The following is a 15,232-nucleotide window of genomic DNA, read 5'->3' on the forward strand; positions in this document are numbered from 1 at the left end:
TAGTTAACTTAGTCTACCAGTATTTTATAAAATACCAACTTACAAACATACATAGCCGTATACAACAACGAAGGATCACCTTCAAAGTAAGGAAAAGGCTCATTTGGATAATTGAATCCTAACAATGAATTGCCATAATTAACCGCATCCTTTCTATGTTCGAGTTTTGCCTGAAATTCACAAACATAAATTAATATCATTTTAGTCATTTAATAAGAAACTAGGTCTGCCTAGAACTTTAAATTACTAAGATAAAGGGTTTCTAGGAGGTGGTTTTGGCACATCGCTCAATGATTGAGGAAAGAACAGTCAAAAAATTTTTGAAGTAAGAATGAGAGAGTCAGGAGGAGATCTTGGGTGACCTTCGAGAATATAGTATCAACGATTACTGGTGGTGGGTCACATCAAAACCTCTGCGTCTATGTATGTGCAGGTTAATGACAGTGTACGAGGCGGAAGAGGTGTGCAGTGACCATAGCACCTCGTTCTCTATTGATACAATGTGAAGTTATTAAAAACTTACTGAAAAATATTTAGTAGGTGCATTTGGTACTATTTGCGGGGTGACAGCATACTTATGAAAACTATCCACTATAAAATTCTCACTTGGAAATTTACAGTCACTTATTACTTCGTCTCCCATCATGGGGACGATTAAAACCGCCATATAAAATAGTATGCAACGCATGGCTAAAGAATCTTGTTCGCGACAACCGACGCGCATCATCGGCTGTGAACTCGTCACAACATGTTAGAGACTGTTTAGTTTGGCAAAAAGTGACGTCATACCACTCTCGTAATTTTGAATGTTATTATTAGTGTCTTTTCTAAATTAATAGTGTTTTTTTCCTTTGTAAATAAGTAATTACATTAAATAATAAATATAAATAAATTTGGGTTCCGTTTTAGATAATAATTTTCGACTTTATATCTTATTTGTATAGTTGTACTATGATTTGCCGCATTAATCGCTTTTTATATAATAGTAACTTCCGTATAGTAAATTTTATTATTAATTATTGTTTGTCATAGTTTTCTGTAACAAAATAACAGATTTGTATATTCCTAATGTGTGTAATTAATTTTAGAGAGAATTTTCATTGTAAAAACTCATGTAAAATTCGTCATCGTAACAGCATTTTTCGTAATTTAATAATAGATAATACTTAAATAGTATAATGTTTTATACATAGATAGATAGATATTTTTATGTTCTTTTAATATGTATAAATTGTAAAAACATCCGATTTTTAGTTATTAAAATATAAATGTAAATGTGTGATAATCATAGTAAAAATATTGTTGTAAATAAAGATAAAACGGCTCGGTGGCTCGCGGCTCTCGTTACCGTTTAGCTCCGCGCAACGGAGGTGCGCGTCGGGCGAGACAGAGACAGTCGGCAATCAACGGTGAGCACAACAGGAAGAAGATAGAATCGGAACAAGACACGAATAGAGCCGACAGTCACCGACCGTTATACAGTGATCAACATCTTGTTTCAATATCCTGTTTCAACATCCTGTTTCAGTATCTTGTTTCAATGTATAGCAAGAACGTCTCACAAGAACGACTCACAAGAACGTCTCACAAGAAGGACTCCCAAGAACGTCTCACAAGAACGTCTCACAAGAACGTCTCACAAGAACGTCTCACAAGAACGACTCACAAGAACGTCTCACAAGAACGACTCACAAGAACGTCTTGGGGTCTCAGCATACTCCGTGTTCCCATGATCTGGAACCTATAGTGTGCAGGGCGTCAGCGGCTCATTCACTTGAGTTCCGCCCGTCCGGTACAACGTGCTGGTCCTTCGAGCTGGATCTGGGGACTCCTCACCGAAGCTGAAGCATCATCCGTCATCGTGCAAGTTATCGCAGTGCTCCGTCGCGCAAGTGCTCCGTCGCGCAGTACTCTATCGCGCAGTGTTTTCCGTCGCGCTCGCAAACGCATTCGCCGTCGCGTTTCGCATCCGTATCGACTGTCGCGCTCGCAACTGCGCTGACGTCACATATCCCGTCACGTCGTGAGTGTTTTGTGCATCCGCCTTCGTGAGTCTTCGTAAGTGCTCCATCGCGTAGTGCTCTCCGTCGCGCCGTGCTCCATCGCGCAGTATATTCCGTATTGACTGTCGCGCTCGCAACTGTGCTGAAGTCGCCTTACTCGCCTGTAGTCTTCGTGAGTGTTCGTGCATCAGCCTCTGACATCCGCCTTCGAGTGTTATCGTGAGTCTTCGTGAGTGTTCGTGCATCAGCCTCTGACATCCGCCTTCGAGTGTTATCGTGAGTGTTCGAGAACCTTCGTGCATCCGCCTTCGAGTATTATCGTACTACATCGCGCAGTGCTCTCCGTCGCGCAGTGTTCTCCGTCACATAGCGCTCTCCGCTGCGCTCTCCGCCGCCTCCGTTGGCGTCCGCATTGACTGTCGTGCTCGCTACTGCGCTGACATCTATCGCGCCGTAAGTCACGTCGTGAGTGTTCGTGCATCCGCCTTCGAGTATTATCGTAAGTCTTCGTGAGTGTTCGTGCATCATCCTCCGACATCCGCCTTCGTGTGTCGTCGTTCGTCTCCGAGAATCTTCGTGCTTCCGCCTTCGAGTGTCGTCGTTCGTCTCCGAGAATCTTCGTGCATCCGCCTTCGAGTATTATCGTTTCGTCTTGGTGAGTTTTACCAATTATCGTAGGTTTTTACTAAGATGCCTATCACAAGATCAAGAGGTCGATCCGAGGGATTGAGATATGAAGCCGACCCTTCATCTAGTCACACAGAGGTGACACACCCGCCTACGAATACACAAGAGGATTCCGAAATAGAAAAGAACTTAATAGTACCAAGTGACGAAAAGGAAGACTCAAGAATTATTTCAATTAACAAGGAGGAACAATTTGAAGGCACACAAATAAAGTCGACAACTTCGAAACGTGCAAACTCGAAGAAGTCTACGAAATCCAGACGTAGAGCAAGAAATGCTCGTGAAGAAATACTTCGCATCAAGCTTGAACTCGCGCAAATAGCTCTGGAAGATGCTGAATCAGATAGTTCAGAATCCCAGGAAGATAATATATCGAAAACCGACTACGTTAGCTCCTGGATTGAAGATAATGCACAAATCGTACAAAAATCACTTACACCATGTGCAGATGTTCCGAGGCAACCACATCCAGTGCCGTCATGCTATAGAATGCCTCAACATCCGAATATCGGCAACAATTCCGAAAATCAACAAGCAATACAGAGAGATTCAACAAAGGAAATAGAGGAGCTAAAAAAGGAAATAGAAAATTTGAAGAAAAGATGCGAAAAAGCCGAAACCGCTCCTACATCGTTGTGTATGAAAACAGAGGTACCTAAACCTACAATGTTACCTCCATCATCGTCATACAATTTTCCCGTCGCGTCCAAAGTCATCATGGATCTTCCTACATATAGTGGAGTGTTAAATGAATGGCTATCATACAGGGCCATATATGAAAACACTAAGGGATACTTCAATGAAGTTGAAAATACAGCCAGAATTCGAAGAAGCCTAACTGGAAAAGCATTGGAAGTCGTCGACACACAACTCATAGCTCATTCAAAACCGGATGCCATCATAGAAGAGCTTGAAATGAATTTCGGTCGTCCAGATGCAATCGCATATAGTGAATATGACAAGCTTCGATCTCTACCTCGTTGTGCTGACAATCCAAAGGAGATACATGCATTCGCCAGTAAGGTAAGAAGCAGTGTCAATCTGTTTCGCGCCCTCGATTTACACAACTTTATCACTGCGCCAGATATAACGAGGGCCCTTCGCGAAAAGCTACCATCGTCGTTATGTACCAGGTGGTACGAGGAACAAGCATCTATATTCAAACCAGACCTGACGCACTTCAGCGAGTTTCTCACCAAACAAGCAGCATGTCGCACACCTTATTCAACAGAGATCCCGCACTCAGAGCCTACTCGTCGTGTGATACATAGAACGCACAATACTACCGAAGAAAGGAAAACTAATAGATTTCATGGAATGGTGAAAAGTACGTGCAAAATTTGTAACAAAGAAGGTCATCACAGTATTAGCTGCAAGAAATTTCAAGATGCCAACTCAGATAAAAGATGGGAACTCGCCAAAGAACACCGACTGTGCTTCAGATGCCTGCGGTTCCGACAATCAGGACATTCCTGTAAACCACAGAAGTGCAATATTAAGGGATGCATCGGTACTCATCATCGATTACTACACTATGATAAAAAGGAGAAATCAGAAATTCGAAATCAACAAGAAGAAAAGGAAACCGTGGCCAACGCATGGGTACCGTCAAAGGCGCATGCTTATCTTAAAATCATACCAGTCAGAGTTCATGGACCGGCGGGAGAAACCTCCGCATACGCTCTATTAGACGACGGATCAACTGTATCTCTCATAGATGAAGCTTTGGCAAAGGAAGTCGGTGCTGAGGGACGGCTGGATCCTTTAAAGATGGAAGCAATCGGGGATATAGTTATTGAAACGCCGGGATCAAGGCGTGTTACCGTGACACTTGCTGATTCACAGAAAAAGAAGATTAGCTTTACAGCTCGTACCGTTCCGCATCTTAATCTTTCCCCGCAAACAATTCGTGAAGAAGACTTAGCTGCCTGCGATCATCTAATAGATTTGAAGAACCAGCTCACCTACGACTCAGCCACGCCTAAAATTCTAATTGGTCAAGACAATTGGAATTTACTACTCGCCGAAGATGTCCGTATAGGACCGAAGAACCAACCAATCGCTTCACTCACGTCGCTCGGGTGGGTGCTACATGGTGCGCACAATAGGACATTGGGTCAGAAAATCCATTTCGTCAATCAAGTTACTGCTATTGAAGATAGAATGGATGAACAACTGAGAGATTACTTTGCCTTGGAATCTCTTATCATTAATCCGCGTCGGCCAGACTCTGATCCAGAAATAAAGGCTGAAAACATTTTGAAGAAACACACACACCGTTTACAAGATGGGCATGTTGAAACCGCACTTTTATGGAAATCAGAGAACAGCATCATGGTTAATAATTATGAGTCGGCGCTGAAGAGGCTCATATCAATAGAGAGAAAAATTGATCGTGATCCTGAACTGAAAAGGAGATACACCGAACAAATGGAATCACTCGTCCAGAAGGGCTACGCTGAGGTGGCACCTAAAAGTATCTCTCCAGGCAGAACATGGTACCTGCCACACTTCGACGTGCAAAACCCGGCTAAACCAGAGAAGCTTCGCATTGTTCACGACGCCGCTGCTAAAACCAAAGGTATGTCACTAAACGATTTCCTCTTGACTGGACCAGACCTTCTTCAATCGCTTCCTGGAGTCATGATGAGATTTCGCCGTCATGCTTTCGCTGTATCAGCCGACATAGCCGAAATGTTTATGCAAGTCAAAGTAAGACCTCAAGATAGGGATGCCCTTCGCTACCTGTGGAGAGGACACCGGCGGGAGGGAACTCCTGAAGAATATCGCATGACGTCGCTTATATTTGGAGCTGCGAGTTCACCATGCACCGCGATATTCGCTAAAGATTGGAACGCAAAAAGGTACATCGACACGCATCCAGAAGCAGTGGAAGCTATCATCCACAACCACTATATGGATGACTACCTAGACAGTTTCCGAAGTATAGAAGAAGCTATAGAAACTTCCAAGAAGGTCCAACATATCCACGGAGAAGCTTGTTTCAAACTCTGCAAGTGGGTTTCAAATATCCCGAAAATAATAAATGAACTTGAAAAACAATCAAATATGACAGAAACTATTAACCTGGGTACCAAAGAAGAAAAGATTTTGGGTTTAATGTGGAGACCGTCAACCGATGAATTACGATTCAATTTAAAACTAGCAAGATTACCGCCCAGTTTATTAAAGAAAACAGCTCCTACGAAGAGAGAAGCTCTGAAGATAGTTATGTCACTCTATGACCCACTTGGTTTCGCCTCACCCGTTACTATTCGTGCTAAACAAATTCTTCAAGAATCTTGGCGAAGAATTATAGATTGGGATCAACATCTGGATGAAGATCTTTCCAAGCAGTGGGCAGAATGGATGCTACACCTTCAGAAATTGAAAAATGTGAGCTTACCTCGATGCTACTCTGGTTATAGTGATGCCACATCTGTACAACTACATATATTCAGCGACGCCAGTGAAACAGCCTACGCAGCAGCTGCCTACTGGAGGGTGGTTGCTCCGGATGGAAAAGTCCAAGTCAACATGATCATGGCTAAAGCGAAAGTAGCCCCGCTCAAGGTTATGTCAATTCCTCGTTTAGAACTACAAGCAGCCGTCATGGGAGTTCGCATAGCAGAAGCTGTCATAAAAGAACATCGTATTGCGCCGGAATGCAAAATCTTTTGGACAGACAGTAAGACAGTTCTGACGTGGATAAGAAATGGAGCCAGGTCTTATAAGCCATTTGTCGCACATAGACTAGCAGCCATTGAAGAATATACCAAAGTTGAAGAATGGCGTTGGGTACCTTCTAAGCTCAATGTCGCCGATATAGCCACCAGAGAAGTACCATCTGATTTTGGAGCTGATCATGAATGGTATCACGGGCCTGCCTTCTTGAAAGAAAATCCGAGTACCTGGCCTATCGAAAAACCGGTCGTGTCAAATAATACTGGTGAAGAACATACTTTTACCGTTAAAGAACTCCAGCTGAAGACAAAATTACGTGAAGCAATTCCTGATCCACAACGCTTCTCAAAATGGGAGCGACTACTTCGTGCCACAGCTAGAGTCTTGCAATTTTTAGATATTTGCAGAAATAAAAAAGAGAAGATCTTTTATAAGCGAACACGTAGAAATATGGAATCAGATCCTACGTGGAACAAACGAAGAGAAACATTGCAAAAGAAATCTACTACTCTACATAGCAAGAAATCTATGGATTCCAACAATTTTCTGATATTGGATTCGAAGTACATTACAAAAGCAGAAAATCTTCTCATCCGAACATCTCAAGAAGAATCTTTCAATGAAGATATCACAGACTTAAGATACAACAGGACTATTGCCAAACAAAGTCGCCTTCATTCATTACCCGTAGAACTCCGAGATGACATTGTCGTTCTTCGCAGCCGTATAGCCGCCGCCGAGGGAATAAAAGACGAAACAAAGAAACCACAAGTCTTAGATGGAGATAACTACATCACACAGTTATATATTGATTGGACCCACCGTTGTCTTCACCACAGCAGCACCGAAATAATAGTAAATGAAGTACGTCAACATTTTTGGGTAATTCGTCTTCGTCCCACCGTGAAAAGGATAGTTCATCAGTGCCTCAAGTGTCGTATTCGCAAGGCACAACCCCCACAGCCTTCTACGGGTGATCATCCTAAATCCCGTCTCGCTCATCATCGAAGACCATTTACATACACCGGCTTAGATTATTTTGGCCCTCTCACAGTAGTCGTCGGCAGACAACACGTGAAACGTTACGTCGCACTCTTCACGTGTCTTACCACTAGAGCAGTTCACCTGGAAATCGCCGCCAGCTTAAGCGCAGACTCTGCCATACTTGCATTGCGAAGATTCGCTGCACGTCGAGGATGTCCTTCCGAAATTTACTCAGATAATGGTACAAACATGCATGGAGCAGACAAAGAACTTCGAGAAGCATTCAAAGAAGAAGCCAGTCGTCGAGGCATCGCATGGCGTTTCATAACACCATCTGCACCATTCATGGGAGGCGCATGGGAACGTCTTGTTCGCTGCGTGAAAACAGCTCTATACACTATTCTTCGTGAGAGATACCCCCGAGAAGAAATTTTGGCTACATTACTCTGCGAAGTAGAATATACTGTGAATAGTCGTCCCCTCACACATGTTTCTGTAAACAATGACGACGAAGAATCTATAACACCCAATCACTTTTTACTTGGGGGTTCAGCTCGTCTACCTGTACCTGGCACATTTAGTGAGGACGACATCGATAGCAAAAAGCAGTGGAGACGCTCACAGATATTAGCGGACATGTTTTGGAGACGCTGGGTTCGCGAATATCTCCCTGAACTTCAACACCGGCGGGAGCCTCATGGTCGAGGCCCTACTTATGAAATAGGTGACCCGGTACTTATAGCCGACTCACAACTTCCAAGAAATACGTGGCCAAGAGGACGCATAGAAAAAGTATATCCAGGTGCAGATGGACAAGTGCGAATAGTTGAAGTACGCACTAAGGGTGGTCTTCTGAAAAGGCCAACCAAAAAACTCGTTCCGCTTCCAAAGTAAGAAGACGTCGTCGCTCACCGCGGGAAAGATGCAGCATCACATCGAGACCTGATTCTGCACGGCGGGAGAAATGTTCGCGACAACCGACGCGCATCATCGGCTGTGAACTCGTCACAACATGTTAGAGACTGTTTAGTTTGGCAAAAAGTGACGTCATACCACTCTCGTAATTTTGAATGTTATTATTAGTGTCTTTTCTAAATTAATAGTGTTTTTTTCCTTTGTAAATAAGTAATTACATTAAATAATAAATATAAATAAATTTGGGTTCCGTTTTAGATAATAATTTTCGACTTTATATCTTATTTGTATAGTTGTACTATGATTTGCCGCATTAATCGCTTTTTATATAATAGTAACTTCCGTATAGTAAATTTTATTATTAATTATTGTTTGTCATAGTTTTCTGTAACAAAATAACAGATTTGTATATTCCTAATGTGTGTAATTAATTTTAGAGAGAATTTTCATTGTAAAAACTCATGTAAAATTCGTCATCGTAACAGCATTTTTCGTAATTTAATAATAGATAATACTTAAATAGTATAATGTTTTATACATAGATAGATAGATATTTTTATGTTCTTTTAATATGTATAAATTGTAAAAACATCCGATTTTTAGTTATTAAAATATAAATGTAAATGTGTGATAATCATAGTAAAAATATTGTTGTAAATAAAGATAAAACGGCTCGGTGGCTCGCGGCTCTCGTTACCGTTTAGCTCCGCGCAACGGAGGTGCGCGTCGGGCGAGACAGAGACAGTCGGCAATCAACGGTGAGCACAACAGGAAGAAGATAGAATCGGAACAAGACACGAATAGAGCCGACAGTCACCGACCGTTATACAGTGATCAACATCTTGTTTCAATATCCTGTTTCAACATCCTGTTTCAGTATCTTGTTTCAATGTATAGCAAGAACGTCTCACAAGAACGACTCACAAGAACGTCTCACAAGAAGGACTCCCAAGAACGTCTCACAAGAACGTCTCACAAGAACGTCTCACAAGAACGTCTCACAAGAACGACTCACAAGAACGTCTCACAAGAACGACTCACAAGAACGTCTTGGGGTCTCAGCATACTCCGTGTTCCCATGATCTGGAACCTATAGTGTGCAGGGCGTCAGCGGCTCATTCACTTGAGTTCCGCCCGTCCGGTACAAATCTGAAAGAAAAAAAATAAAATAAAAATTACTGAAAAACTTTGTTTTCTAAAAAATATAGTATGGAATGAAAACGTTATTGTTATAAAAACTCCCATGTAAATTGCATATAAAAAAAACTCATTTTTAAAAACATAATTAACTATCAAGGGATTTTATAGAGCCAAATGAAAATAAGTTTGATTATAAAAGTCCTAATTTTAAATTTAAATTACTTTAAACAATAAATTTTAAAAATATTGGGCGAAGCGAAGCTAAAACATATTTATGCTAACAATATTAAATACTTACTAACAATATTATATACTTAGATCGCTCTGTCGAAGCGATATGTCGACGCTACGAAAGTTATGTATTTACTTTTATACTAGCAACAAGACATGAACCAAAAATTTTACAAAAAACATTGATATGTAAATTTATTACCTGAAATGGAATTTCTAATACACATTGGCACTTTTAATATTAAAATGTCGAGAACCATCGCGGCGCACCAGGCGCAGTAGAATAGTGTTTGACTGTCGACGTTATTGTTGTCGATGGGTTCAATGTTCAGTTGAGGGAATGAATTATTTCATGCAAAACGAAAACTTGAGTTGAAGTATTGTGAATTTTGATATATTCAGATTAGATTAAAATTATTACTTTTGAAGCGAAATTAATTTGGGTTTAGAAACATTTTGTACTAATATTAGTAATCATTTTTTTTAAAGAATTAGCTCATTAAAATTTATAAATAAATAAATTATTGCAAATTAAAAACTTTTAAATTCACATTATAAAAAGATAACTCCATTTGTGTACATATCTTAATTATTTTGTCATGCTTTACATACATTGTTTAGCATATCAAAATACTTGCTTTATCACATAATTATAATTTTACATTCTTATTTAATTTTCATTACTGGTTTATAATGATTTTAATTTTTAATCTACATTTCAATATCATTAGCACTGATAACTTTAAAATTGGCAGTCATAATATAAAGGGTTTCGTTCAAATATTTTTTTTTAATAAAAACTTTCACGCTGAAATTAAAGGGACTTATAAAACTAAAAAGTGTTCATTTGGAATCGTAGCTCATAAACATTATGAAGCTTATAATTTTTTTCAAAGATTCTACGTAACTTTTATCCTGGAAAGCACGCAAAGCCACGTAAATACTGGCTGGTACAATCTTTGAAACCACGCAACGGATTTTAATTTATTTTTCACTAATAGACAATTTAAAGGTATAATATTTTATGTATTTGCACTTATTACACTCGAGATAAGCCGCAAGAATGTGAAAAACTATTTTATTTATTTATGTCTACTATAACTATTTCATATTTTCAATCCAAAAAAAAATACAGTCGAATTGATAATAGAACTTTTCTTACAGACTTTCTTTCTTACAGATTTTTTAAAGTGCAATAGCAGGTATATATATTTTTTTTAATCTCTATCATATACATTTCGAATTTCGAATTCACAGTATGAGTGACCTCTCTGGCAGAATAGGGATCTCTCTCAAGGTACCCTAAATAACTTTTTTATTTAAATTAAACAATTAATGAACTTTATTTGTGGGGGAAATATATGTATGGGATAGGAATTCATATCAGGGTCGTTAACTTTACTAATTTGTATATCAAGAACTCATAAAAAATATGTTTACGTGATAAGAAATTTAAGTTTTATTAAAATTAGCATAATTGTATAACAAGTATAGCTATATATGTACATATTTAAGTGAAGATACATACATATTGAATTATTAGAAAGAGTTTACTTAAAGTAAGCGATCGAAGGAACATATTGTGTAAGTATTTTTTTTTATTGTTAGCTTCACGCTGTATCCCGCACTTTGCAGTACCTGTAGTAGGCAGAGGGAACCCATTGTTGACACTTTGTTCCCATTAAGACACTTTCGTCTCACATATGAGTCGAGTGATGCATGGTGAAACTCATTTCCGCCGCTTGCCTCGTTACCTGAGCGAGAAAATAAAAATAACGAAAATTTAATTTCCCCAAGTAGGAATCGAACCCACAATCGTCCCGTTAACAGTCGCATGCTTACGCCCCGCGGCTCGTCCGCCTCAATAAAATATAAATAAAGAATAACAAAAACGTATTAGGTACTTGCCATATTTCAAAGCAAGCAGAATAGTAGAAATGGAAGACATCCTTTACAAATTTGATATAAAATATTTTGTTTATACAATTATGGACAATACAAAAATTAAGAATTTTTAATTATTTTTACATCTTCACCACTAACGTCAATGTGGGACTAATAAGAAGAGCCTAATGATAAATAATTCATAATCAATAAATTGAAAATTTATAAAAAGTAAATAATAACAAAATAAAAAAAAATAATAAAATAATTTAAATTGTTTCAGAAATTTTCAAAATGAAGATTCACTTAATATCACTACTTCTAGTAGTGTCTTTCGCTGCAGAGATGCGTACTTTGAAAGTCTCGCAAAGCTCGTCTACAGATAAAATGTGGGAAGAAGAATCAATTGTTCCAAACATCATTACTAATGCACCGTCTTCTGTGCTCAAAGTAAGATTTTTTTCTTTTAAATATCACCTAAGATTTTCAAATTTCTTAGAATTGATAAATAAATTTTGAGATAATTTGGGGATATTGGGGCTGTCCAAAAATGGTAGTTGCAAAAGCAATTTTCAAACTTACCTCCGTAGATTGAAAAAGAAAGCTGTTTTACTATTTATTTTCAACAAACGAAACCAATAAACTTATAGGGAGCTTTTATTATTGATTTATCTGAAAAGATTTTTCTATTTAGAATCTTCAATGGTTTATTTACACATACAATTTGCTATGTAGCGATGGAATAAAAAATATCGTCCTCTTTGTATCAAGTGAAGCCAGTCGCGGTGCAGAGTAGTAGTGGCCAGTCTGGTGTAATTCGGAGTGTCTCAACACTAGGCTCCCGCTACTTACCCTGCTATGTGGGATATAGGGTGAAGCTAGAAAAAAACTATATGAATATTTGAATTTATCAGGTTACATTTGAAACAGCGTCAGCCATGCTTGGCAATACCGTGTGCCCCTTAAGAACAGTGTTGCCGCCGGTTATATACTTTGACGCGAAGCCGGGTTCCTATTACACGTTTATATTTGTTGGTAAGAATATTTCATTAACATATAAACATAGTGAAATTGTTTAATTATTTTCATATTATTTAAAAAACTGGACAAGCGCCCACCGAAGGCACTCTGGGTGGCAGAACTTAACGCCGCGCTTTGTTTGTGCACAATATCTATCTAAAGAATAATAATAATGCCCATTTAAACTTCCAGACCCTGATCTACCATCTCGAGCTGCGCCCACCATACGCAATCGTATTCTAGCTCTGTACATAAATATGGTCAATTCAGACATAAACAGTGGGTTCTCACTCGCACCCTATACACCGCCCACTCCTGGCCCAGGCTCTGGCCCTCATCGGTACATCGCACTGGTGTATGAACAAAGTGGCACGATTGAAGTCAAAAGTCGACCTTTGATAGAGTAAGTTATATTGTCTCTAGGCTTTTCTTATTTTTTTTATTTGTATCCCACACGGAGAAGGGTAGGTGAGGGAACCCGGTAACATAGTATTCTGGTAACGAGGCAAAGCGTGGCGTTGAGTTTCTCCACTCAACACGCAGCAACTCCAGGATTCGGGAAGTGAACGGAATGTCTTAACACTAAATCTTCCATGTTTTCTTCGTCTGCCCTGCTATGTGCGGGATAAGCTACAATATATATTATTATTGGTACAAATAATAACAACCACTTTTTCTTTTCAGGTCCGTAATATCGCGTGTTCGATTCTCAGTGAAGGACTTCGCAATAAACAATACGTTGGGAGACCCCATCGCTGGCAACTTCTTCTTATCAGAAATGACTAACAGTTACGAGAGTGAATGTAAAAAGTATTTGTAATCATAATCAATATTACCTATATATTTGAATATTATAAATATATAAACTATTCTATTATTTAATAATAAAATTTTGTTAATTTATTTATTATTATTTATTTATTATTTTTCTCGTTCAAAATATTTTTTTGTAAATTTAATTGAAATTTAACCCTCACAGCTAAGTTTATAAAGCTGAAATGTTTGTTTGATTGAACGCGTCAATCTTAAAAACTCCTCGAAATAATATTTTTATGTTAGATATTCCATGTGTTAACCAAATCTATATCTATTACATTTCGCATTCAAAAAAGAGGGGGCCGAGTCGCTACTCGCGGCGCAAGGGTGGAATTGTAAAAGCGACGATTAAGAGTTCCATCCCCACTCTCCGAGTGAAACATTTAATATTTTCATTTTTCGCTCATATGAAAGAAAAGACAAAGATTTTGACAAAAAGTGGAAAACAGAAATGTATTATTGAGAACGGAATGTCACCAAGCACCCTCTGTCTCCCCTAAATTCCCTATTATTTTAGGAAATATCCAAATTTCTACAGACTATATAACGATTATTTAACTAACATATAATAATATTAACCAAAATATATCAATATCGGAGTAGATCAAGTATAATTACATAGACAATGTCAATTAAACAGAACATATTAGTTTAGGGATCATCCATTTTATTAGTATCTCTAATGCCCGAGAGCTCGCTCAGCAAATTGCGGTTTTCAATATTGTAAAACTGTTATTATTATTGCCGAATCCATAACTGTTAAGGGGAAGGCACATATTTGTATTTGTTTTGGTTAACCAACTAAATATTGTGGTTATTTAATTAATATAGATATTAGTTATAATAATGATTGGTTCACATTTTATAATTATATCGACGCCATATTGGTTATTATTATAGAATTAGGCGTTCGACTTTGAAAATATTTATCATTTACTACTTTTTGTTCAGAAATGATTAAAGCTATTAATCCTATTTTTATATCAAGAGCATTTTTATCTTTAATTGATGTAAAATTTAGTATCTTCCCGAAAAAACGTCTACTTAAACAGTTCTGGATCTTCAGTAAGATAAATCAATATCCAATATTAGAATTATGTTAAGTTGTATGCTGAGGACGTTGCGGTGCAAAACTTTACTAATATAGAAATTATCGTAAAAAAAATGAAAAATTATGTTAAATATATATTGAAAGCTAAAGTTCAGATCTCCCTCCTCCCCGGAAAATATATCTAGATTTACCTATATTTAAAAACATATCTAAAATATATACTAATATTTACTATAAAACTAGCATGCCCTTAACAAAAGTAAGTTTCAAGCAAAGTGACTTGGCAGAGTAGCAGCAGCAGTCGAGTTAATTCGACGATTTGTCCGACATACGACCTTCTAGCCGATGCCGCGCCGCCGCGCCGTACCGTACACTGACTGTTTGAATATCCTCACTTAACTAAATATACTTATTAAAATCAATTATGTTATACACTAACATGGAAAAAGTATAGAAAAGTAGTAGAAAGATTAGAGATATTATGTACAAGGAGGTCAGTCGTGGCGCAGGGGCACAAGCGTGTGACTGTAAACGAAACAAGTTCTGGGTTCGATCCCCACTCGAGGCAATGGGTGAGTGAGTGAGATGACCACTCAATTCGTAATGCCTCCAAAATTCGTCGAAAAGAGAGAAACGGAAGAATCTTAATCTCTTTACTCTAAGTTCTCAAGTTCCCACTGCCTACCTTGATAATGTGTGTAAAAAAATAGTAAGCACAAAATTAACAAAATATATATTATATATGTATATATTTCTATATGAAATAGTTCATTAATTCGATGGTGGCTGCCGAAGCTAAGATGCAATTCTATCTACA

General features: G+C 38.2%; 2 protein-coding genes across 2 annotated transcripts; both read left to right on the top strand.

Annotated features, from left to right (window-relative positions):
- The first annotated feature begins 2,693 nt into the window (after positions 1-2,693).
- LOC146531831 (uncharacterized) lies at positions 2,694-8,252 on the top strand. The gene has a single exon (XM_085197727.1). The coding sequence runs from the start codon at positions 2,694-2,696 to the stop codon at positions 8,250-8,252; it is 5,559 nt and encodes a 1,852-aa protein (XP_085053853.1).
- Positions 8,253-11,822: 3,570 nt separating this feature from the next.
- On the top strand, positions 11,823-13,368 carry LOC146531832 (protein D2-like). Its single transcript, XM_085197728.1, has 4 exons — positions 11,823-11,978; positions 12,443-12,563; positions 12,741-12,951; positions 13,233-13,368. The coding sequence occupies exons 1-4, from the start codon at positions 11,823-11,825 to the stop codon at positions 13,366-13,368; spliced, it is 624 nt and encodes a 207-aa protein (XP_085053854.1).
- The last annotated feature ends 1,864 nt before the right edge of the window (positions 13,369-15,232 follow it).

Source organism: Heliconius melpomene, chromosome 14 (assembly GCF_056956725.1).
Source record: "Heliconius melpomene rosina isolate 202511_hmr_F chromosome 14, ASM5695672v1, whole genome shotgun sequence".
Taxonomy (NCBI): domain Eukaryota; kingdom Metazoa; phylum Arthropoda; class Insecta; order Lepidoptera; family Nymphalidae; genus Heliconius; species Heliconius melpomene.

Bases quoted from the DNA above. Each gene is read 5' to 3' on its own strand.
- LOC146531832 (XM_085197728.1), top strand. From the start codon at position 11,823: ATGAAGATTCACTTAATATCACTACTTCTAGTAGTGTCTTTCGCTGCA. The intron at 11,979-12,442 runs GTAAGATTTTTT...TGAATTTATCAG, and splicing joins CACCGTCTTCTGTGCTCAAA to GTTACATTTGAAACAGCGTC. The intron at 12,564-12,740 runs GTAAGAATATTT...TTAAACTTCCAG, and splicing joins TTACACGTTTATATTTGTTG to ACCCTGATCTACCATCTCGA.
- LOC146531831 (XM_085197727.1), top strand. From the start codon at position 2,694: ATGCCTATCACAAGATCAAGAGGTCGATCCGAGGGATTGAGATATGAA.